The 26,587-nt window shown below is 37.9% G+C and overlaps 1 protein-coding gene across 2 annotated transcripts; it reads left to right on the forward strand.

Moving 5' to 3' along the window:
• The first annotated feature begins 333 nt into the window (after positions 1 to 333).
• On the forward strand, positions 334 to 26,417 carry LOC134543087 (uncharacterized). Of its 2 annotated transcripts, XM_063387877.1 has the most exons (5): positions 362 to 589; positions 9,319 to 11,161; positions 20,037 to 20,161; positions 22,643 to 22,801; positions 24,791 to 26,417. In XM_063387877.1, exons 1-3 carry the CDS (start codon positions 501 to 503, stop codon positions 20,049 to 20,051), a joined length of 1,947 nt encoding a protein of 648 aa, XP_063243947.1. In that variant the 5' UTR covers positions 362 to 500; the 3' UTR covers positions 20,052 to 20,161; positions 22,643 to 22,801; positions 24,791 to 26,417. The 2 variants fall into 2 exon arrangements, with proteins under 2 accessions (XP_063243938.1, XP_063243947.1); XM_063387868.1 differs by lacking the exon at positions 20,037 to 20,161 and having other exon boundaries at positions 334 to 589.
• Positions 26,418 to 26,587: the final 170 nt, after the last annotated feature.

The following is a 26,587-nucleotide window of genomic DNA, read 5'->3' on the forward strand; positions in this document are numbered from 1 at the left end:
ACACAATATATGCTTATAAGACAATTAGACATAATTTCCCTTAAATGAATCTTCTTTTATATTTTTAATAATTAATTGTTTTCATTTGAAAGAATAATTATATAATTAATTAGGCGCATTGCCACACCCGGCCGGGCGCTGACGTCGCTTTGGTGTTCGTCGCGGCGCACTTTCACACACTCCGCGGTCACCACGCTCGGACGTTTTCGATGCACTTAGGAGCAAGTGTTGTTGTGGAATAACGACCTTTGCGGACCAGAGGGAGCACCGGCGGTTGGCGTCATGGTTATTCATTAACTATCTCCTATCTATGACATGTTTACTGTTTGGTTCTTTTTTTTTTTTTTGTTAAATATAGCTCCAATGCGCATGTGTCAAGAGAAAGATACTCTAGCTTCAACCATGGCTTAATTTTTTAAAAAGATAAATTTGCTGTGTGTGTATGATTAATAAAAGATTCTGTATCAAAAATTAGAATTGTTTAAAACTCTAATTTCAAAATGGGGGGTGTTAAAAAGTGTGCAGTCTGCAAAAGAAGTGAAAAAATACCTGGCGTTAGACTGTTTTCTTTTCCAAGACAAAAATACAGGTTTGAATGAAATTTTTGCTTGCCTTAAAGTAATTTCCTGGTGCGATAAATGAAATTTAAACTTGGTCTTAGGTAATTTCATACAGGTCGTTTCCTTATAACTTGCTACCAATATCCATCTCAATATTCCATAATCTGTCTTTACAGTTGTTACCCTCTACCCTTGCTTCAATCAGGCCTAAGAAGTAAAACTAGAATGATTAATGATTAAAATATGCCCACCCTGTCCATATTTTCATGACCTTGTCCACATTAATGGTCAAAGACAACTGGCACATCAGTGGAAAAAGCACTGCAGATGCACTGGTAATACTTGCCATTCATTATTTACCCGCGAAAAACAGGCCTACATGTTTTATATATACTTGAGACGTTCCTAAATTAACCCTGAAATGAAGATTTCTTAATTCCTACTGGTTTGTTAAAAAAAAATAACAGTTTATAGCTTACATTACAACACCCGCGTATTCACCCTATCGCCTACATTCATTGTTTACCATTATGGTTTTTTTTAAATTTGTTTTGGAGCACTTTAGTCAATGTAGATGTAATAATGAAATTTGTTTAAATGACTGTATTGCAATTGTAAGGAATTTTTACTGCTTATATTTCATGTTTGATGTTTTATTAGAATACGTAATTGTATTTCAAGGTGTTAGTTTTGTTACATTGTATTTAAACCTATGTAGGTACTATTTCGAGTCACGCTGTAATGAGCGAGAGGAAAAATTTCTGAATAGAATTGTTAACGTCGTTCATTTTCTTTGAGAAATACGTGCTATGCACTTGTAATGACAACGTCATGTACTTTGAATTCGGTGCGGTGTGGTCGTCACCCCTCCTACCCATTTCCTCTCCTACCCATTTCCCCTCCTTTCCCCTTTTGATGTGTCTCGATTCCTTCTCTTTCCAACTGGTAATTGATTCCCCACCCTTCAGGTTTACAGCGCTTGCGCTGTTCCCCTTCTGGGTTGCCGCATTAGAGGATTTTCGGCGCTCGGTCTCGAGGCTACCGACAGGTTTGGGTCACTTTGCATTTTAGCAGCATGTAGTTCCTCTTGTAACTCTTTAAGTCAGTTAGGGGTACGGTGCTGGCGAGCTCTCGACATGGTAAGCTTCTTCGTGGAACTTGGGTTTGTGTGCTTGGGCACCAACAGGTTGTAGCCCTGTTCTGAACGTCATGTGATCATTATGTAGCTTTTTAAAATTTGTTCTAAATTTTTTGTTTTGGCTTGCCACTTGGAAATTACGTTTGGAATTCTGCAATAGGGTAACCATGTCAAATTGTCACGTAGTACATACGGTTTTGTGGCTAAATAATTATTCAATTCCTTCCTTTTTGTTTTGTTTGTTGTAACTGTATCTTGCTTAGCCAGTTCTGTATTGTTGTATGGTCTACGTTAATAGTTAAAGTCGTTTGAGGCACGATGCGCTGTATCTATTTTACTCTCTCTCTTTTTGACATTCACAGCTGGCTAGCTTTGCTTTGCGAGAGTCCGATTGCGGGACCTGATAATGTAAAATATAATAGTTTCATGTTATGCTTATAATTTTGTACAAGTATTGAATGTTACAGGTACAGGGATCAGTATTATACAGTATTATCAGTATTATATGTGAATTATTCAACTATGTAAAAGCATTTTGTGAAAGAACTATTTGTATCTATTTATAATGTACCTATTTACAGTTGAAAGGATAATAATTAAAGGAGACGTAAAGATAAAATTTAACTTTGCTTGTACCTACAATAACACACCTCTAGTAGCCATACCTAATCCAGCTTAGGACTTTGTCATTTGTTTTAAGGTACATATTTTGTGAGGGTACATTTTATAGTTTATCCATGTGTGGGTTGGAGGTTATTTGCTGATCTGCAACAAGTACCCTTCATACTGAAGTAACTGACACATTTAATTTTGCAGTATTTCCAAGGAATTCTTTGATGACAACCGTCGTATATTCTGTGATTGATATGGCTGGTGTTTAATGTACCCCAGTTTATTCCTGAATCCTGAAGGCTTGATCCTGATGGCATGATCCTGTTGGCTTGATCCTGTGGTACATGATACTTGTTTTAATTCAGTATGTTGAAATATCCTGATGACATGATGCTGTTGGCTTGATCCTGTGGTACATGATACTTGCTTTTTTAGTTCAGTACCTACGTCGGAAGATCCTGCATATGAAAGAAATGGTGAAATAAGAAGGGAATATGATTGTTGGTTTAAAAAAAAAAAATCTTTTTTATTTGACTTAGGATCATAATTCATTATTATAAGACTTTTTTTTTAAGTACAAGATCTTCCAACTTAGTGAATTAAAACAGCAAGCATCATGTACCACAGGATCGAACCAACAAGATTATACCATCAGTATCAATCCTTCAGGATCCAGAGATAAACTTCAATACCTATATGAAACGGAATAATTAGTGTATTGTTAATTCTCCATAGTTGGCCACAGTGTGCTTAACATAGAGATACACGATAGCAGGTAAGCAATGGCGGCGGCAGTGTGAAAAGACAGGTATTGTAATGTAAGCTTTAAACAGTTATTTTTTCACAAACCAGTATGAAATAAGAAACCATCCCTCAGGGTAAATGTAGGGATGTAAGTATTGTGTGAAAACCATTTTTCCAATTTTTTTTTTTGTTTCGTTTTAAAAAGCCCTTATATCCGAGTATTACTGATGCACCTAGTGCAGAGTATCATTCCTCTGTAGTAGAAAAATACTTCCTGCAACTCTTATGTGAGCAAAATTGCCTCCATATTTTAACAAAAGATACATTACTGATCATAATAGCTAATATTTTCCGTAGAAAAAAGGAATTTTAGAGAGAAAAGAAGAAATGTCTGGGTATTGTGGTTTTTATGTATTTGAACTGGTATTGGTTATAATTGGTCATTAATTTTTTAATTTATTTGTATTTTAGCTACAATATGTAATAAAAAAAAATAGTCTTAACATTAAAAATTGATGCAAAGGGAAATAAGTGTAAGTCTTAATTTGAAGAAAAAAACTGTCGTTGCTTGCAACAATGCATTCTTTAGATTCTATATTTAAATTTACAACTGCAATTCAGCTTCTACCCCATGGCAACAGAACATACAATAGGCTGCATAGTGGGAAAGTATACAGTGCCGTTCACTTTAAACTGTCATTGTACAAGACTTCATCTTCAAATAAACTTTTAATATTTTTTTATACCTAGTTGATTTTGAGGTGACAGTATTCCATATTTAAATAATACAAAAAATAAAAATTTTCCATCTTGTTGACAGTGAAGTAGTTTGGTACAGTAAACTCACAACATAGAGCCACTTATTCACTTTTAATAGATTAATAATAATAATGATAGTAATAGTGATTTCTGAATTTAGCTGCCTTTCAGGAAAAAAAAAAGTAAATTAGCCAACAAAAAATTTATTACTTTGACATCTAGGATAGTTAACTCTCTGCACGGAACATCACTTTTTTATCAGTTAAGCGGAACTCTGGTCCGTCAGACCAGTATAATTTTTTTTAGGTATTTTTATGCTTTAAACTATATGTGAATTACCAGGTTTTTAAAGAAACATTTACAACTGAATGTATTTTCTTGTGCAATTCATATATATGTATATATTTCACGATATTTTATGAAGTAAGTCAGGAACATATTTATAAAATAAAATTAAATAGAAAAAACTTTTCTAATTATAAACATTTGAAATATAAAAACAATTTAGACGACAAATTCATGTCACAAAAATAACACAAAGTAAATGAATGTTTAAATAATATTACAAATGTGACACACATCTCTTCAAATTTTCATTGAGCATTCCAAGCAGTTAGGAGTGTTGCACTGCACGCACTTGTAATTAGTCTTCCTCTCCCTCTGGTATGGGCAATAACGGCACGTTTTTCTTTTTTCAAGACGATCCGTCCTTGATTGATTCGATGAAGAAGCATCGGCATCTTCAGGATGGATGGTTGTCAGGCAATTTCTTACTAGTGTTAGACCAGTTGACAAGTTCTGAATGGTAAGCCGTCGATGAAGATGGTTTGTTGTCAGTGACAGCCCTAAATTGGATATAAATCAAATCAACGTAGGTCTGTGGTTTCGTAATATTTTTTTGTAGATGACGTAGCCGTTGCTGCAACTAATGGATATCAGATGATAAAAAATTGCCAGAGGCCATCTCCTGGTGTTTTGGTTGGCCGAATACATGCTGCTCTTCATATTCAACGTGTCAACTCCAGATTTGGTGCAATTATAAAATGAAATTATCTCCGGCTTGTTACTCTTACTGTCCACATAATTGTCTAGATGCATTGACGACAGGAGAATGAGAGCCTTATGTTGTTTTGGCACATATGATAAAATAGTAAATTCTTTGGTAAATCCATATAATGATGACTCAACAGGCAGGCTCTTATTTGGCGAAAATTCAGGAGGAATTTCTGGCTTGTTTCTCTTTAGCATCCCCACGACTGTCAAAGACCTGTCAGACAAATATTGTGCCAGCTCCATACTCAAAAACCAATTATCTACAGTTATGTTCCCATTGGAACCGTATAAAGGCTTGGCTAATCGTACTACTGCTTGCGTCGGCTTCTTCAACTTTCTTTCTTCAGCACTGAGAGTCATCCCGTCACTATCTTTACCGACACAAATGTAGGCATTTGAAAGGTAAAAATTTTGAGCGTCAGCCAGGCAAACTAATTTTATGCCATATTTGGTTGGTTTGTTAAGCATGTACCTACATCCTAAATTTGCATCTTCCCCGGAATGGGACAAGAGTCTCGTCGACACAGGCAAAGGCTCCAATTTCGTAAATCTCCTGGCAGTTGTTTATGAACCTGTTGAATATTCCAGAAATCGCAGCGGCCGGATATTTTTCTTCTCTGGTATGTCGGGTACTAGAGTCATCAAATTGTAATGATCTGATTAGGATATTGCAGTGTTTTTCGGACATCACAGCCCAAAATATTGGCCTGCCTGTAGGCCCTGTGGAAAAAAGTGATGAAAGTGACTCTCTAACCGATTTGTAAATGCAGCTCAACATCAACAATCCTAATAATGCTTTTATTTCATCTACGTCTGTCGGGCAATATGAGTTATCATTGAGTTTGGTATTCTCTCATATTGAATTCAATTTCATATTAGTCCATGTAACAATGTCCTCGAGAATATCAAGAGTAAAAAGAAGTCCCCAAATATCTTCAGGGCTGGGATGAAGTACATTTTTCGTGGGGCCTTTGAGTGTGGATGTTTTAATTTTTATAATATTTTGGCTGGAACGGCTGTTTATGGGTTGGGCTGGATCTTTATTCCAAATAAAATTATTCCTTCCCCTAAAACTCCCTGAAGAAATGCCACTGTCTTGGTTGGCAGGAGACCTCGCCTGTTCTGCTCTCACTGTTTTGGCAGGTTCGTCTTCATCACACGAGAGCTCACTGTCAGAGCTGTGCTGTGACACTTCCTCATCATTTTCCGAAGGAACATAAGAGTCTTCTGAGTCGAGGTCGACATCGGACTCCTCATCCGAATGTGCAGCTGAAGCAAGTTCTAAAATTGTTCTGGTCCGCGCAGAAATGTTGCTCGGTGCTCTGCTCATGTCAGCCAACCCAAACAAATGATACAGATTCTATGAATATGATAGAAAAACTGAGTATGAACAAAACAAAATCTAAAAAGTTGTAAAGAGGAATACCAGTCACATAGACCGGCTCTACGATAAAAGGAACACGGGTCTCTGAGACCGGGTGAATAATACACATAAAGAGGAATAACGGTCTGTCAGACCGGGAAGAAACTTACCTTATAGGGAACACCGGTCCAGGAGACCCTGTAGGTTTCAGAAAAGCGTTAATGGGCGACCACGAGGTTGAAAGATCCGCACACTGATAACGACTACCTGCTGTCTGAGGATGCTTTGATTGAGACTCTCTTAGAAGAAGGGCGAGGAGGGTGACACCCTGCATGCTCTACAGCTCAAATTCGACACTATATACCGGCCCCACAGGCCGGTGTTCCGTGCAGAGGGTTAATAATTAGTTATTTACTTGTGTTGCATTATTTAATGTCAGACTTGCTAAAATACATTGCAAGCTTTATTAATTATTCAAAGTTACTGCATAAGCATTATTTTTAATTAAGACTCAATTCTTGAAAAAGAGGAAAAAATAAAGCACAAATCCTAAAAAATTGTGAAGCTTCATACATATCATGAGAAATGGCTATGGACAACAACCATCTCTGAAGGGTAATGATTCTGTCACAAATGACCCAGTACTTATTGTCAACAGCTGCCCTCATTTTTCTAGTGTTTTTGTAATGCCAACATATAAAAATAATCCACCAGTTTCTATATATACATATTATTCTATTCCAATGGCCATTATCACAGAGAGTCTGATATTTAAACCTTAATGTCAACACTAACAACAGATCCTGATGGCATTCCATATTTTATTTTAAAAGGATGCTCGCTACTCTTTGTTCCTTTTCTACAATACATCTTTAGTGAAAGTAATGATTCTAAAAAATAGACTCTATGATGCTCAGCATGGTTTTGTAACTGGTGAAAACACAATTACTAACCTAATATCTTTTCTAAATCCTATTTATTCAGCAGTAATAACTCTTGGTCAAGTTGATGTAGGTTACTTTGATTTAGTACAGGCTTTTGCTACAGGATCAAATTTTACAAACTAAATGAGCTAATTTTGGTTTAAGTGACAACTTTATTGAATGGTTCTCAAGTTATCTAAAAGATACTTCTGTGTTTCAGTAAAAAATGTTAAATCTTATTTACATTAATCTAGGTCTAGGGTCCCTGAAAGAGGTTCTTTCTCCTCTACTTTTCAACATCTACTTCAGCGATATAGTTACAGTTCTCAACTACTCTACTGGCATGTGTTAGCTGACAATCATAAAATGTACAGAAAAATTACATCTTCCCATGACTGCCTCTTACTCTAGACAGACATTTCTGTGATAGTAGTGTGGTGCAAGTTGAACTTAAAACAATGACAAAAATATTACCATTACCTTCTCAAGAAAAATTCATCCAATTACTTTTTAATACCACATTGATAATCATCCAATTATGAAATCTCATTACGTAAATGATGACACAGCTCTTATTTTACTTGATTCCAGGTTATATTTCCATCTTCACATTGAATCCCTTGAATCTAATTCTAATAGAATACTCTGTCCCATTAAGTATATTACTTTCAATGCTTCAAATGTTGATTCCACTAGGTATATTTGTCTATACAGCTCAAGTATAAATGAAATTTTCTAAATTTATTAATCTTAAAATGCAAAATTGTATTACTGTAGACATTTATTACATTTTGGGTTCTCTTAAAGCCAGAAGAGATATATTAGCTGCTATATTTATTTGTAACTATTATAAATGTAATGTAAAATGGCAGTGTGTACTTTGAAACCACCGGCATAGTAATTCCATTTTTCATTAGCTGTAAGCATCCTATGTACCTACATTAAGCATTAATAACAATCTTATTTATAGACATAATCTAAATTCAATAAATATGATAGTTTTCTTCTTTTTACTAGTAATAAGATAATGCTCAAAAAAAATTGTATCATCTGCCCAACTATAAACATAAGAAAGATATATCATAAGAGAATAATATATAATATATAAGCAAAGTGAAGATGAAATATTTGTGCGGGATTACTTGCAGATGGTGGTCACGCATGCGTAGTGCCAACATGCTTGTGGTGCCACGTGCAACACCTGTATGTCTTGTGTGTGTTAGTATGTTCGCCCCACCATTAAAATTCCTCGACTGTCTGTGGGCATGTCACAAATGTAAATAAATAAAGTTTAAATTCAGCTGTCTTCAACTGCCAACAGCCAAATGGATGACTACTCAATGTGAAAGCATAATAGTATATAGGTAGCCTACACATGTTCGTATCCAGCTGTAGGTAGCGGCTGCTCGTTTTGGAAGACCCATTCATGATGCATTGAGAAATTTTATTGATTTAATGAATGATATACAAAAAGTAAAGAATTTGAAGACTAAGGCTACATTCATTTTTTCCAGAACAATATAAACCTGAGTTTTCCAGGGTTTCTGAAAAATATAATTTTTATTTATTTATAAATGCTTTATTAAAAAAATAATAATTTGAAGATGAACGGCTAACCCAAAACTGTATACCACATGATTTTATGCATTCAGTACATACTACGACTGACATAAAAATACCTTTTAGTTAAAAAAAATTAAATAAGTAATTGTGTATTAGGAAAAACCCTGTAAAACAAATATTGTTTAATCATAATTAATATAAAATCACCAAACACAAAATATTAGGAACAAATTAATTTAGGATACTACGTCTATTATAAAGGCTTTAGTGGTTATGACATTGGCAGTGCTACTAATCCATCATAAACAAATAAACAAACCCTGAGAACAAACACAACACTGCAAACAATATGAAGCCAGGAATTTATTGGGAAATACAGTTGCAAGTTCCTTTCCCTTCACAGTCTACGCATTAGTTAAATGATACGATTGTGTGCTACAACATTCAGTATGGACAGTCAGAAAACATTGGATCAGTCTGTATTTAGCTGACAGCCATTTCCTTTTATAAATAATATTTAATAGATAATTTAAATTGTATTAGATTATTATTTCTTTAAATTATTTTGTTTTTGATACAATCCTTAAATCTATCATTTTTCAGGTGTGACCAATGGCTGCAGAACATAGGCAACCCGGAATTGTTCAAGTTCTCAACGTATCGTCTAAGTGTAGCTTACAAAGTGTGTGAACAGCATTTTGAAAGGAACTGTTTCTTCAGCGACATGCTGAACAGACTTGCACGCGATGCCGTGCCCACTCTGTTTGGTCTGAATGTCAAACGACACGTGGCAATAGATGGTGCTGTTTTGAAACACCAGCAGAACAAGTGTCCCACTGAGAAGTTTCAAAAGTTAAGTGCTCTCTGTCATGAAGGCGTAGATTGTGATAAAGTCTCCGGCAGGATGCCTGGAAACACAACTCCTGTCTTGGGACTAGAAAATTTTACTGACAGCAAGCTACCGCAAGAACACATGACATGCACTGATAATACTTTGAATAAAAATGATGAATTTAACTTTTGTGTTAATGAAATCCCACAGCACGATTTCCATCAGCTAAGTGTCTTGTCTGTGTGTCCTAGTAGATTAGAAGATGCTAATAACAAGCAAATAAACACCCAAGAGAAGGTTTCTCTTCAAATTGATAAAATGTGTGAATCAGAAAGCAAGGAACTTGTACCTTCTACAGAAGCACATCTTGCAAATACTTGCAGAACAGAAGACAGCAGCAGTCCTATTTCAGACGGGGATGGAGTCTCAGTAGAGCACTTTCTCCACAGCTGGATTGTTGAATGTGATCTAAATGAAAATGAAAACTCTAGCACTTTGTTTGGCGGTATCGGTGAACGAGTGAGCGACAAGAAAGAGTGTGAGCATGATATTGGCGAGGCTACTATGTCGTTCAGCGAAGTGTCGGAGACGGTTGGTGGAGCGGAAGGTGACCTGGAGCAGGAACAGTTTTCAGATTACATGGACGTAGGATCCATGAATGGCTTGGACCAGTCAGATTTTCTGCACAGTTGGATGCCCGGCAGTAGTATCGTCAGCAACAAGGGACACGTATCAAATGAAAGGATAGATGAGCAGCAGTGTGCTCTTTCAGACTTAGCTATTGGTTTGATGGCTGAAGGAACAGAACACGAAAAAATTAGTGCTGTTAAAGATATCACTGTGTGCAACTGGGCAAATGAAAAAGTTTTCTCTGGTTTGCCAAAATTGTCGCACGATGATTATGATGAGTTAAGCGTTTGTGAACAAGATAGTTCAGAACCCACACACTTTGGAAGTATATCTTTACTTGGGCTTTGTGGGGAAGAACATCCTGTTGTGTCTCCTGGGAATAGAGTTGGTTCCAGTGACGAGTTGCCCCTGTGTGACAGCTTGCCTACAGAGACCTCTTGTGAGAATGTGTTTACTTGCCAAAAATTTGTCAGAAAGAAATTATCGGGTTCGACCAATTCAAGTAAAGAAAACTTTCCAAAAGCAATTTCATCAGCAGATATAAATTTTCTGCCTGTAGAATTTTCTTTCAATAAAGATTTTCCAACAATTCAGCTAGTGCAGCCAGATAGTGTTAAACTTTCAGACGAATTGTGCCAAGTAACGTACACATCAGATGGAATTGCAGTCACTGAGGCTAATTTAAATCCCACATTACATTCTTGTAATGTTTCTAAACTAAGCCAAGGAAGTGATTTGAGCCAAAATATTTCCTGTACTGATCAGGTAAATTCCAAGGAAAATGTGAACAGCTTCGTGCCTCCTAAAAGTGTAACTCTAAATGTCTCAGACTCAAAAGAAGCATCAGATAGCACTAATTATGTGGTGTGCAGCTTTGAAAGCATTTGCCGCTTGTGCTTGGCTGTAGACCAAGTCATGTATCCAATTTTCAGTGACTCGAACTCAATGACTGATAAGGATGTAGTGTCATGCATACCAGTCAAGGTGAGTTGCTTATAGACTTATTACTAGCAGTGTAGTCATAGCAAATATATATATATATTGTTACGATTTACTGTGGGTTTGTAAAGGTTAGCCCAATTAAAGATTTTTATCACACACAGTTTTATTTATTGCCACTATTTACATTACTAGCTAATAATATAAAAATGCCAATTAATCAATTGTACTTAAAAAAATGTTGCTTCCTCCAGTCACTCGTTTCTCACAACCCACACGCCTCGCTGGACCGCACCTCTTGCGCAACTCTCGCCGCAGCACCCCTCGTGGTCCTCCGTCACAGGACTCCGTTGCCGCACTCCGCCGCTGCCGTTGCACTTCCCCTTCTGCAAGAACCCACCCGACGCCTCGATTGGAACTTCGCTCGGAACTCCGCCGCGCCTGCGACACTATCACCCGTAACTGAACTCTTCGCCCTGGAACCTTCGTCCAGGGACTTCAACGCTCTATCGCCCGGAAACTCCGTCGCGGAAAAACTCCCGACTTCACTGAACTGAACTCTGAGGCCGACGTCCTCTTTTTATATATTCAGCCGTCATTTCTGGAACTCATGAGCGCGGCTGGCGCCAGTCGCGTCATTCTGCGCTGACACGATGGCAGAAATCTCTCGAAACACGTGTCGGCGGCTCACGTAACTCCGCAGCTGTCCAGTTTCGGATGTCAAACGGCGCTGCACGGGGAGCTGAGGGCTGGAGGGAGGGGAAGCAGTGACCCAGGTGCGCGCGGCACATTTCATGTTACAGCGACATGTGATGCAGCTCAGCTAGCTTTGCACCTGCGCGTGACGCAACCTTGCTAACGTTCATAACAATATATATATTATTTTTTTACCATTTTGAACATGGCATGGTATGAATAATGATAATTCATGGAAAATTATTTTCATAATTAATGTGATTTTAAATAATTGTCTCGTATAATATAGCTTTGCAAAGTTTTATTCAATCACTTCAAAAGGATTACTCTTTAAAATGTGTCAAAATTTGAATAATGTATCATTAATAATAATGAAAATGATTTTGTACTGGCTGATGAATGTATGAAGTAGTTGTAGGTACTCTTTATGTTGTCATTGTTGTTTAGTGAGTCATAGTGTAGTGTACAGTTGTGTCCACTATTTGAAGCTATAGATTAATTACATCTGTGTTACATTTTTATTTCGTAAATCACCAACTAGAGTTACATTTGATCAAGCTATGTGGCCATCTTTTTCCAACTGTCCCCAAGTCTCCAATGCGGCCAATGTTACAGACTTAAATATCCCACACTCCTCCCCCACATAACCATTTGGAAGAAGAATAGGTATATAAACCAATACTAAAAAGAAAGTACAAATACACTAGAGAACACAAACCAGTCACTCACGCCTACATTACAAAGAGTACAACAAACGAATACATTGTTGCCAACAAATGTCCTACACTGCAGATAACACACTATACATCAGTAACCTTCTTTGGTACTCTGTCTCTCATCGGGTACCTACGATCCTTAACAGTGCTGTTGCCGAGTGAAGATGCCTCTACAGGAAATCCTTTGAATTGCTCGTCCTCCATTCTGCCTGCATATGACGTACTGCTGTTTCCTAAAACCTGTTGGTCCGTACCGCTGTCACTGTCAAGCACACTCTTCCCCCTTCCTATTTCACGACTCTCACTGACCATTGTAGCTGGACTGAACTGCTTGAAGAAGGCACTACCATTCGCACCAGTAACCATCCCTGGTGTAACACGCTTTATTGGCAGTGACTAACTCTGAGGGAGTTCTTGCACCTTGAGGCGCTACTGCAGCCCAAGTACTCGTGTCACTGTCTACGCCGTGCTGGTCGAAGGGTGGCACAAATGTCTGAAATGGGGAAAATAATCTGATCTGATCAAGATGACGATGGAAAACACCTCCTCCAATACATTTACCCTGTAAGTGAGCGGACCCAGTTGGTCAACTATGATGCCTCGGTCCCACTTGTTCTCTCCGCGCCCATAGACTTTAAAAGTCACTGCACTGCCAGGCGCAAAAGTGTCCGACCTGCACCGAGGTGAAGAAACAGGAGGTGGTTTGTGGGTAGCAACCATGGCTGCTACGGAAGGCGTAACCAGGGAGAGTCTATTTCGCAATACCCTGCCAAACATCAAACTGCTGGGACACTCTCCAGTAACAGCATGAGGTGTCGTCCGGTAGCTCAGAAGGAACCTAGGGAGTGCCACCTCCATTGGCACCCCAGAGTGGAGAATGGCTTTGATCTTCTGCTTGAACGTCTTGACCATGTTCTCAGCTAGCCCGTTGGTTGCTGGGTGGTATGGTGGGGAAAATGTGTGTCTTATGGCATTCTGACGGCAGAAATGTTGAAACTCTTCCGATGCAAACTGGGGGCCATTATCCGATACAAGCCGCTCCGGGAGGCCATGCGTTGCAAACCACCCACGCAATTTGTTGATAACGGCTGTGCTCCTAGTACTTGTGAGTTCACACACTTCAGGCCACTTAGAGTAGCTGGCCACTAACACCAAGAAGTTCTTTCCCAGGAAGGGACCAGCAATGTCCACATGTACTCTATGCCATGGCTTACCAGGCCATACCCATGGCAGAAGGATAGACTTATCAGGCATAGACTTCTCCCGCAAGCATGACTCACACGATGTTGTGACCTTTTCCAATGTATCATTTAACTTCGGCCACCAAACGTAAGACCGTGCTAGAGCTTTCATTTTACACACACCAAAATGGCTGGAATGCAATTCCTGCAAAATTTTACTCTGTAGAGACAACGGCACGACTACTCTGTGGTCCCACATCAGCACTCCCTGCTCAAGCGTCAATTCCAGCCTTCTTGTGTAAAATGGTTTCAAAGCCTCTTCAACCTCTGACGGCCAGCCATCACGAACGCACAACAATACTTTGCTCAAAACCTGGTCACGCTCTGTAGCAATCCTAATGGCTTGTGCCGTCACTGGTAAAAACTCAGCCTTTGCAACGTGCAGATATGAAAACTCTTCTGAAACCTCTACCCGGTGCAACGGCAGCCTGGAAAGGGCATCTGCATTGGAGTTTGCTGAACCTCTCACATACTGTACCTCATAGTCAAATCCTTGCAACAAAACAGCCCAGCGCTGTAGGCGATTTGCAGCCAATTGAGGAATGCCGCAATGGTTGCCAAATATGTGCGTTAGGGGCTGGTGATCGGTAACCAGGCAGAACTTCCGCCCATACACATACTGGAAGAATTTCTTGACGCCAAAAACAATTGCCAAGGCTTCCCTATCTAACTGCGAATAGTTCTTCTCGGCTTCTGACAATGTACAAGAAGCAAATGCGATTGGCTTCTCCGAGCCATCCAGATACACATGACTGATCACCGCCCCGAGGCCATATGGGGAAGCATCACACGCCATCTTGATAGGCAACTCAGGGTCATAGTGGGCCAGTACAGTAGATGAAACAATTAAATCCTTGAGCTGCTTGAAGGCAACGTCGCACTGCGAGGTCCAACTCCAACGACATCCTTTCTTCAAAAGCCCATGCAAGGGTGCGAGGATTGTAGAGAGGTTAGGTAAGAACCGAGCATAATAGTTTACCAACCCCAGCCATGCACGCAGCTGCTTAAGGTCTTGCGGAACTGGTGCATCCACAACTGCACTGACCTTATCGCTGCAAGTATGTAGCCCCTCTTTGTCAATAGTGTGACCCAAAAATGTTACTGAAGGCTGAAGGATTTTACACTTCTTCGTATTTACCTTGAGACCATATTTGTCTAGACGCTGGAATACTGTACCCAGATTTTTCCAGTGCTGCTCCCTTGTCGGACCAGTCACCAGAACGTCATCTTGAAAGAAAACCACTCCGTCTAGGCCCTGAAGAACCTGCTCCATTGTACGCTGAAAAATGGCCGGACAGGACACAATTCCGAATGGTAGTCTGCTGTATCTGAAAAGACCCCTGTGTGTATTGATTGTGCACAATTCTTGAGATGCCTCATCTAACTTTAACTGCTGGAATGCCTGAGACAAATCTACTGTAGAAAATTCCTCACCACCCTTCAACTTTGCAAACAGCTCTTCCACCCTGGGTAGTGGGTAATACTCTGCTACTAATCCAAGATTTACAGTTATTTTAAAATCAGCACATATGCGTACACTGCCATCACTTTTTGCCACTGGCACAATCGGTGTAGCCCATTTACTGAATGTTACGGGGTGCAGAATGTGCAGCCCTAACAGTCTGTCTAGCTCCGTGTCCACCTTGCTTTTTAGTGCGAACGCAAGGGTCCTGGCAGGCAAAAACACAGGAGGGACATTTTCCTTTAGTCGTAAGGAGACCTGCCCACCAGTAAATGTTCCCAGGCCCTCATCAAAAACCAGTGGATATCGCCTTACCAAGCTGTTAAACAACTCCCACTTTTGCTTCTCTGATGTCTCGATATGATACAAGTGCGGTCGTGGTAAATGTAAAGCATCATACCAGTCTCTCCCTAGCAAGGGTGGACCACCATTTGGTACTATAAAAAGATCTAATTCTGTAGTCTCAGGCTGTCCCTTTACTTTCACGGGCACCCTCAACGTACCACACGGACTCATCACCTCATTTGTATAAGACTTCAATCTGACATTGGTAGGCCTCAAGTGATGGGTTGCAAACAATTGTTTGTAGGTATGTTCTGATATGGCAGATATAGCAGCACCGCTGTCCACTTCCATGTCTAATTGTATTTCCCCAACCAAAACAGGTATTACCCATGGCTTTGGTTTTGTTCCAGTTGATATACAAAACACTGATGTGAACTCACTTTCCCACCGATCTACGAGGCCAACTTGGTTCTCTGCACCATCATGTACCACAAAGTTGTGTGCTCTCGACTCACCCTTCTTTGACATCGCTTGATTTGGACACATGCGCTGCAAATGACCCAGCTGTTTACAATTGTTGCACCTATAACTCTTAAATTTACAGTCTTTCACCACATGGTTAGCCCTACCACAGCAAAAGCATTTCACTGTTCCTAACCCTTTTTCATCTACCTTCCTGGGCCTAAACTTGACTACATTTACGGCCTCGGTCACTGGAGCCGTCTGACAAGGTACCTCACTAACCTTCAAATCTGCCACACCTAAAGATGCATTATCCATAGCCGCTTCATACGCAGCTGCAAGTGCTACGGCATTCTCAAACGTGATGTCTTCTGGTTCCAAGTATAACCTATGTGTTATATGTTTATCTCTTACCCCGACCTCAAATTGGTCACGCAAAGCCGCGTCTAAAAACGTCCCAAAATTACAATACCTGGTTAATTTCCATAACCCAACCACAAAGTCAGAAATTGTTTCGCTATCTTGTTGCACACGCTTGTGGAAATTGTGCCGTTCAGCTATGACCGATGGCTTGGGAGAATAATGATCACTCAACAACTTCAAAAGTTCCCTGTAACTCACGTCCTGAGGTTTCTTTGGTTCGCACAAATTCCGTAAGACTTCGTATGTTTCTTTGCCTAATGATGATATCAAAATTGCGCGCCGCTTTGCTTGGTCCTCTTCTTTATCACTGACGCCATTGGCAATAAAACACTGTTCCAGCCGCTCAGCGTACGATTTCCACGAATCCTCGCTGCAAACAAAATTTTCCACTTTGAAACCTCCCATTTTAACAACGCTGAATAAACTGATTATTCTTTCCGGCACAACATCCCATCCTCGTCGCCACGTGTTACATTTTTATTTCGTAAATCACCAACTAGAGTTACATTTGATCAAGCTATGTGGCCATCTTTTTCCAACTGTCCCCAAGTCTCCAATGCGGCCAATGTTACAGACTTAAATATCCCACAATCTGGTTCTGAATATGTTAGAGTAAGCAAAGTTAATCTTCCTATTATAGATGTATTTTGGATAAAAAATATTTTATGAATATGATATAATAACTACTGATTATGAATTGAAAGAACAGATAGACTAATTATTCAGTATATCACCCACAGTAGTTTAAGGGGCCCACCTAGTCACGAGTGTATGTGTGTTAGTGAGGCGGGATGTTAAGTGTGACGCTTGCTGGTGCTTTTAGCGCTGTATTGCCACTAAGCGCAAGGCTCTGAACTGGGACGCAATATTCTTGTAGTACTTAGGGCAACTGTGAGATTTGTGTGGTAACCATTACATTATAAGAGGGAGAATGTAATGCAAGGCCCTAGAGTACTTTCAAGAATCTGTACCAGGTGTTTCTTGTCTTGGCCAAAAAGTATTCTGAAAACCCTTGTTTTATCCATTTTCACTTTCCCAAAAGTACAGTTTAAAAACAAAATATAGAAACAGAACTACTATTCGGTCTCAGTGTATTCTTGAATTTATTTTGTAAACAGACCCCACTTTGATGTCTTGAGTAGTTTTCAAATTGCATGTTCTTTTTCTGAAGCTCTGAATACAATTTGTGTGCCCAGGTAGGCAGGACCATTAATGAATAGACTTATTCAGTATGTTTAGTAGTACAGAATGTGATTGTTTTAAAGTATGAAAATTTTTAATGAGTAATTTTCTTGTGGTTTTGAAATGCTACTGGTGACATTGCTGACTTTGGCCTAAGAAAAATACTCCCATCTTTATGTTAGCAATTTTTGTAACTGATTTTATACTTTCATTAGTGAATTAAATAATGCATGTTTTCACTTTGCCTGGCCTATCAAACTTAAATTTTTCGCAAATGGGAAACATGACAGACATTGCCATTAGCCAGTGTGTTTTCTTCAGGGTACGCCTGTTTCCTCCACCCATTATTTCCGTTGATGCTTCAGCCATCACTTTATCACTTCATCATCGTCTTTAATGACCCAGTTGTCGACGAGACACTAAGCCCTAATTTCACACATTTATTATTATAAATACCTAATAATTACAGCGTGTTCTTATAAGTTTATAAGTAATAATATTACCTCAAGTTTTTGTGATGCTTTTTATAACTTCAGGGGTGTGCATTCACCTTTTTTTTAGTCTCAAATCAAACTAAAACTATTTCTCTTTAAGTTTTATGAATTCAAACCAAACTTTTTTTAAACTAATACAAAAGCACCTAACTTAAGTCATAATTGATCAAGCTAGCCTAAAATGTTATAGTTCTATTGTTAACACTTAGCTGTCAGTTTTTAAAGAAACAAATCATACAAAAATATAGTGTTCTGCCTGAATACCTAGTCTTGATTGTGGAAGAAAAACTCTGCAGACCAATAAACCCAGCTCCTTGTAGTAATTTTGGTGAATTCCGTAACACTAAAATAAAATTTTACAACATTCCATTCGGCAAAAGAAGGTGCTTCTCTCATTAGAGTTTGCATTTGGAAGAACAAGCTATCAAAAGTCGCACCTCCACTCGCGCAATTTCTAATAAGCAAAACTAGTATTTGAAGGTTAACCTCTTTATAGTCGATGGAGTCAAGGTGTAACAAAAAAAGGAAAAGTACAATGCTCAGGTATGGGGTGCTCCATGGTGGTAGAGAGTCAGACAAGTGTAAGAATTTTCAGGTTTTTTATCACCATGGTTACAACTGTGAACCTGCATGTGTACTTAATTGAAGGTGAATTTATGTGTCATTTTTTAGCTATAAAATTACTTGGTGGCAACACAGATGGGATAAACAGCAGCATTTGTGATATGGCACACTTGCGCACTTCTGTACTTAACTCACATTCTTATACACTCATATCTGTACACTCACCTATATGCCTTTATATTGCTCTTTTGTACATGTTTTTCAAATATTTTTGAACCCTTCAATTTTCCTATCCCTCCTGTGAGGTTTCTTTTTCAAGGCACGTGCTGGCCATCCGCTGATTTTGTTTCTAATTCCAATACTTTCCCATCAAACATTTTCATTAAAATATTTTAGCTTCACCATTTTCTTATTCCTTGTATGCTGCATAGTTTTATAATTATACAATAATAATTTTTTTAGTCACATATATACAAATTAACTTACTTCATTTATAAAAATTACTTTCTGTGGGATGTGCAAACTGCATTTGACTTACATTTCCAGTGTTCTGTGTATCATTACAAGTAGGTTGAGTGGCAGTAGCTGTGGTTTGTGAATGTGTGCCAAATACTGATGGTGATTACTTGTTGGCTCAAACAAAACATCCTGGAATGGATGAATTAAATGTTGGAACAGCTCTCTGTTGAGATCTGAGCGTACTACCACCATAAGCGTCTACCTATACTGCTGTTGATAATATACTTACATGTGATGCCTTTTTGAATATTATCCTGACATGTCTAAAATGTATTGTCATCTAAAGATTTTTACATAAAATAAATGCTTTACATAAAAAAATATATTTGATTCCAAATTCAAATACTACGAGTGGCTACGGAACCAGCCCGGAGATATTTCTTTGACGTGCTGTCATAATAACATGTTAAATTATAATTTTTGGTCAATAGATTTCTACATTTTATAGTACTAGAGTTTTTTCACATTATATAATGTTAGCATTGTTGAACTGATTATTTTGCAACTAACTTGGTAATGTATGTAGCTGTTATTAGACGTACTATGCTGAAGGTTTGCCACTTCAAAGTTCAAACTTTAATTGGGCTAGACGAATCTAAAATGAACTATTTTTGGGTTTGGTTTGAATTTGAAGATACAAATTTTCACACACTCACTCTGCAGTTATTACAATTCATGTAAAGAAACATACTACAAATAATTAGTTAAATTGTTATGATAAAAATAGTACAGACTTTCAGAGAGACAGGACTTCAAAAAACCAGACAAAACAGTCCTGTCTTCTCCAAAGTCTATACTACTGTTACAATACGTAATAAATATGTTATATAGCCTGGCAACTTAGTAATTGACCTTGTACGTTTCTGTTCCGCGCAGCTCCTCCCTCCCTAACTTCCACGCCTCCTTCCCCTCCGAATCGTCTGCAGGTAGGGGAGGGCCACTCCTCCCTCAAGGACAACTTACACGAACGAACTTCACTCGCTTCGCGATGAGGCTGAAAGGTATTCGCACTAACAAAATATTTGTTGCGTTTGACGCAGCATTAGGGGGGTTATTTGGTTGACGCAATGATGAAATCTATGTTCAATATCAGTAATAGAGGGGGGAAAGACTCCTGAAACGTATTTTGAAAACCCTCAAAATTACGAAAACTACATATTCATTCCCACTTCTATATCTAGATGAACATATTGATCAGATGCTCGGGTACATCTATAGAAGCATGTACATAACTTTTCTAAATATATCCCATTAATGAAATGTCACTGTCACCGATGAAAGTCTCATAGGACATTGGAACCTCTGAGAAACAACTGCATGTCTATTTAGGGCATTGGACATAAAAAAAAGTATATATTACATGCACCCGGCAATCGTAAAGTGTCAATTAAATGTAAACAAAATTGACAACCAAGTTGAGTCAAAATGTTTGCTGTCAGGTATAAGTACACCATTCCCCTTAATAAGTAATATTAATATATCAAGCCAATAGAACATTTATTCGCATAGGCTATGCAACCTGCATAGTTATCACATACAGCTGCAAAAGAAAGATTAATTAATATTGTGAATAACCATAGGAAATATTAACCTTACCTAGTCCGAGTCGAATTCCGAGTCGAAGCTATGTGCAGTATCTGTTCCACTTGAAATTTCATCAGATGATGATTGAAGGGTTACAATAATTTTGTCGATTTCGATGTCCATTATTCGATCACTTTTGAAATATTCAGCTTCAATACCTTTAACATGTTCGGAGCACTTTTTCCACTGTTTGAGCAAACAATTTCTCACATAGTTTTCTTTTTTCGTCCGAGTTACCTATTTCCTCAGAGACCTTCCTCTTGATGTCCCCCCACACTAGCTCGATCGGATTTAGATCCGGGTGGTAGGGGGGCAATCGAATCACGTCATGGCCATATTTGTTTATGATTTCGTCTACCTTGAATATTTTTGGGGAAGGATGCTGTTTCACCAAACACAACAAATCTGCTTTGTTCATATCAGGAGAAAACTGGATGCTATTTTCCCTAAGCCAATCTTGAATGTCATGTTTAAGAGTAGCTAATGAAGGTTTTCTATTAGTTTAAACATTGTGGTAACTAGCATTGTCTAAAACAATGACACTGTGTGTTGGCAAATTTGGTAGTAACTTTTGTTCTAGCCACAACAAAAAATTTGCATAGTTCATATCATTGTGGTAGTCACCGGATTTTTGTTTTGATTTAAAATCAATAACGCATTCTGGACAAAGCCTTGTTTGCCACCAGCATGCACAATTATCAATCGTTGCCCTTTACCGATAGATTCTGTGACCCCCAGTTCAGTGCTGGATTGCCAGCAAGAACTAACACTGTGAGTAGCGTGTAGATATGTTTCATCAATATATGCTATATTCCGCCCTGCGTTTTGGTACGCACAAATGTCTTGTAAAATTTTCCTCTCCATGCGGTAATTTCAGGTTTCTCTATCAAAAGTTTTCTTCTAGACTGACATTTTTTTCATCGAAAACCGAGACGTTTCAACAGTTTGCGCAAGTATTCTTTGCTGCAGTTCACAATACCATCATCTCGTAAGGACTTTGTCAAATTCTTTAATATCGGCACTGTTTTCCTAACGCTATAAAATTCATGAATTTTCCTAAGAATCGCACATTCGGAAAAGTCATCAACTTCAATTCTTTTCTTTTGGTCTTTGTTCTTACCCGTGGGTGTGAAAAATTTTAAACTACTTTTACTTTTAATTTTACCTTCCACAATGATACTTTTAATGTTTGATTGCGAAACACCTCACAGCACTTGCCGATTCTGTGACGTAATTTAATTTATATAAACGTTTCTGTTCTTTTAAATGTGTTACAACATTGTAAACGATTTCCCTTGCTTGTCCACGTAATGGTGTACCGGCTGAAATGCGTGACTTAATTCCTGAAGTTGAAGCCATAACGCAAACTATCGTGTAAACCGACCTGTGAAGCACTATCTCGAGATCGGCGTATCCAGGAAGCACAACCGTCAACTGATCCCCTCCACTCCACTCCACTCCGCTAGAGAATCACGTGACCGCCGCCTGACACTGGGGTCTGCGCAGGTCGAAAACAAGTTGCCGGATTATAGTACCCTTAATTGGTATTTGCTGTATTTCTGTATCAAATAATTACTTTACTATCTTATTAATCTTGCAAATCAAATTCATCAAGTTAAGTTTTTTTAATTAGCTTTGCGGAGGAAACTAATTATAGAGAACTAGTTTTTAAACCCTTCCCAAATACCTGAAGAAATTTTTGCAAAATGCAGGAAGTTTATAAAAAAAGTGATCTTTATACTGTCTGCACACTTTATAGCAGCGTACATGAATGTTGTAAATGCTGAAATGTGTAATATTGAGGTTTGCATCAAAGGGGTCTTATTGATTTATTCATGTATGGAATGTTCTTAGTTTTAGTAAGTTATTTTTTAAATAGTAAATATGAAATTTTGCAGGTGCAAAAAGATGACCGATATCCCAAAATGGTTTGCAAGAAATGTTATGATCAAATGGCATGCTGGCATAAGTTCAAAGAAGTTTGTTTTAAATCACAGTCAGTACTGGAGCACCTTTCTATCGGTACAAGAAATGAGTGTACAAATACTAAAAAGCAGGTTGGTATTGTGTGGATTCATCTTGTAATAAAACTTGTTGCCTGCTAGCAAATCCAATGTTAGTTTTTTATATCTGACACTGACTATATCAAAAGTCCAGGTAGGAAACCAGGATGCCTTTATTCCACTTGAAACATGCATTGCTTGAAATCAAACATTCATTTGCCTTTGGTTCCCAGTGTCAGAGTAACTATTTAACAAAACAGCATTTTTCTAATTAGAGAGAGGGGGGGATAAAAGCAATATCCCTAAAACTTACTGCTTCCACTATAAAATTTCAATCTGATTTTAAAGAGAAATCAATTTTTGAACTATGAAAATTTATCCTAAACTATGTGTATTCAAAAAACTTGAACGTCAATCATAAGGAAATTAGACTGTTACATTATCAACCTCAAAATAGTCACTTCCTGTATAGCTTTTTCCAGGCATCATGACAGCTCACCTGAATCTCAATAATAATTGTAGTAATTGCCTTTTCTTCACTGAATTATCATTAATATTGTCATAACTTGGGGGGAGGGGGAGATATATACCACCCTCCCCCAACCCAAACTTCGCGTCTGCTACCGCATGCCATACCTATTTCTTTAAAAAAAAAAAAAAAAGCCCTTCATCACATTTAATTTTAATGCTTATTTTGCATTGTAGATTTTTGTGTTAGTTCCCAAAGCAAGAATGTGTAGCATATTTTCAATAGTAAAATGTAATTATTCGTTTAAATATTCACAAATGTTGAAACTTTGAAGTTATAAACTCAAGTAAACTAGTTTACACTTGAAAATATTTTAATAAATTTGTAACGTTGCAAACCCCTGCCCTCTAGCTAAATATTTTTCTTTTAAACTGTTTTCATGCATGTAAACATTCATTAAAAAGTCTTGCTTATAATATTTTTCCATTTTTATGTATTTTAGGGTTGAGATTTGCACTTGCTGTGTGTTTTAAGATTGTACTTTGAATTTTAACAGACATTTAAAAACATTACTATTTTTTATGTAACTGTTCACAAATAAGCCGTTGTACTGGATTTTTGACTGTTTTGGCTTACTTTTTAAAGTTTTTCTCAATAAGTTTAATTTTGTCAAGTAATTTGTATTATGATTGCTGTTGCATAATGATTCTAGAACAAGGGACTGTGTCTGGGGTGATGTGTAGAAAGAGAGAGGCATAAGAGGCCTGTAAGTGCAAGTGAGATAGAAACGCTGATTCCCCAGTAAGAGAGAGACTGTAACGATATCTCGTCACTGCGTGGGAACTGAGTGATAACTGCTCTCTCATGGTGTTGGAGAGAGAAGGAGAAAAGGAATCCCCAGTTTCTATGTGTGGAAATGGTTTTCAGTGTATATGTTCTGTGTTCTGATTGGCTTGTAATTGTTAGTGTGGATGAAGAGTTTATGTGATTGGTCGGTGAGGTCATGTGACTGCCCGGTGAGGTCATGTGACTGCCCTCCCTGTGTGAAGGACACAGTGCCATGATTTCACCAGTCGTCTGTTGATCACTGCACGAGGAGGCCGCGTTCGGATGCTTCTCACAAATTATGTAGTAATTGTGGAGTAGAAAATTTAACGTCGGTAGCTCGACCAAGGCCGAAGATAGTAATTTAATCATTGGTTGTTTTTGGAACTGTTTGGACATTTTTTAATTAGAAATTGCTGCTACCGACGTTGAGTTTTGGCTCATGGCGAAATTCATTTTCGCTGGGTGCGGCCACGTTTGAAACCGCACTGATTTCGTGTACTCACAGTAAGATGTTACTGAAGGACTTAAGCTACGTTTGTTTTCGTTAATTCTCATCGCCCGAGCTGCGAGCAATTCTCGACAGGCGGATATACGTGTTGAATGAGTGAGCAAAATATTGAACGTGATAAGTGATTGGATTCAGTTGTTTCGTCTTTCGGACAATAAAACTTTCTAATGATAAAGAAAGAAAAAATCTTTTTATTTTTGTATATAACGAACCGTTATAATTTTTTTTTTTGTTACAGGAAAAAAATATTTGCATCAGTTTGCCCTCAGAAAGTATTAAAGAAGAATTGAAGGTTAGTTCAAGAAGTACACAGACAGTGCCAATAGTGGACCTAATTATTGGTGAAGAGCCTCTTATAAATGAGCCTGGTATGGTACCCCAAAACAAGGAACATGATTTGATTTGTCACAAAATAAAACAAAGACAGTTGACCTTGCTTAAGAAAAAACCACTTAGTGAAATGAAAGTGCATAAGGCCAAGGAAATAATTTCCAGGAAACGTAATATTAACAAAGCTCAGAATTGCGTAGGAAGGAAACCCTCTTCTAGTACTTCTTCCAGCACGTCTGCATGTGATGGGGCCAGGCAAAACAAAGTCGTAAATGTAATGAAACATCTTCATTTCAGTGGTCTCAAACCAGGCTGTCGCTTGACTGTAGCTGATAAAAGGTATTTGATAGTGGGTACCAAGTCGGCTTCTAAACCTGGCATTGGGCTGTATACAAAACCAGATTTTAGCACTGAAACAGATTTTAAACATTGTCATGAAATTGAACTTCCAACTTAAAACGTTTTAAAGTGTGCATAGGTATTTGTGTATGAAATGTGTGCACAAAAAGTAAATGAATCTAGCGTTACAGTATTAAAATCATAAAAGATATTGTTTATGTGTTTGTTGTCAACATATGTAGGTACTGTTGTGGTGCGTTATATTTATACAGTATTTATAAGTTTTTGTCACTGTTTTATCAAAAAGGAGTACAAATAAGAAGCAGTTTATATAATTGTCTGTAATATATTTTTTTTTTTTTTACTTTTGTATGTTAATGTTGAGTTTTTAGATAGTGGTAATTGTTAATAGAACTTTAAAAAATTTAGCTGATTCTATTTTTGGATACATTTTTTTTTGTGATGAGTGTAAGTTGTCACAAATATGCCTTCATTTTTTCATTGAAGTTAAAAAAAAATTTTTCATCAAGTAACTCTTCATAAACTTCAATCTTGAAGCTACATATACAGTTGTGTTCGAGTATTTCCTCGCCACTCTTCACCTCTTTCCCCCCCCCCCCCCCCCTCACTCCAAGAACATAGAATATTGACTGTATGTGGAATAAACTACCTGACCTGTCTATGTAGGTACCTTGAAGTTCTGACTGCAGTGGTTGCTGAAAGCTGTACACATTCACATAGGAGCTATTATTTTTGCCCAGTTTGTGCTGTTGTCAGTTACAGTTAGGACCCTGAATAAGGGCTAGTACAGATGGGGGGATGGGAGGGGATATATTCTGCCCTACCTATCTCCCCCCCACCCTCATCCATCATAACATTTCTATAATTCCCACCAACAAAAGGAAAGACATAAGAGCAAAACAGCAGGCAACTTGGTTCTATTCCCCCCCTCCCCCCTCCCATTCCAGAATTGAATCCGTGTATTCTGCTACCGTAGAATGAATAAAGATTTAAAGAAAATGTAGGCATCTGCGCACTATGTTAAACTGTGCTTTTTCATTGAGCAGTGAATTCCTAACTATGAAAAATTAAGGTAGTTTACATGTTTGTGGCACTTGTTTATCAATGTTTAGTGTGTATAGACATCTTTCATATTTATAATGCAAATACAAAATATAATGATGAGTTTTAAAGCAGTTTTAACCTATTCTTTCATTTGTGTTACTATGATTATGTTTATGTACCCACATACTTGAAGGAAAAAAGTATATTTCCAGCCATTTTATTTTTTAATACTTATATGTCCATTTTATTTTATTCTCAGTCTACAGAACATGCAAAGTGCATTTAAATTTTACAATTAAGA

Source organism: Bacillus rossius, chromosome 1 (genome assembly GCF_032445375.1).
Source record: "Bacillus rossius redtenbacheri isolate Brsri chromosome 1, Brsri_v3, whole genome shotgun sequence".
Taxonomy (NCBI): Eukaryota; Metazoa; Arthropoda; class Insecta; order Phasmatodea; family Bacillidae; genus Bacillus; species Bacillus rossius.

Bases quoted from the DNA above. Each gene is read 5' to 3' on its own strand.
- LOC134543087 (XM_063387868.1), top strand. From the start codon at position 501: ATGGGGGGTGTTAAAAAGTGTGCAGTCTGCAAAAGAAGTGAAAAAATA. The intron at 590-9,318 runs GTTTGAATGAAA...ATCATTTTTCAG, and splicing joins TTTCCAAGACAAAAATACAG to GTGTGACCAATGGCTGCAGA. The intron at 11,162-22,642 runs GTGAGTTGCTTA...GAAATTTTGCAG, and splicing joins TGTCATGCATACCAGTCAAG to GTGCAAAAAGATGACCGATA.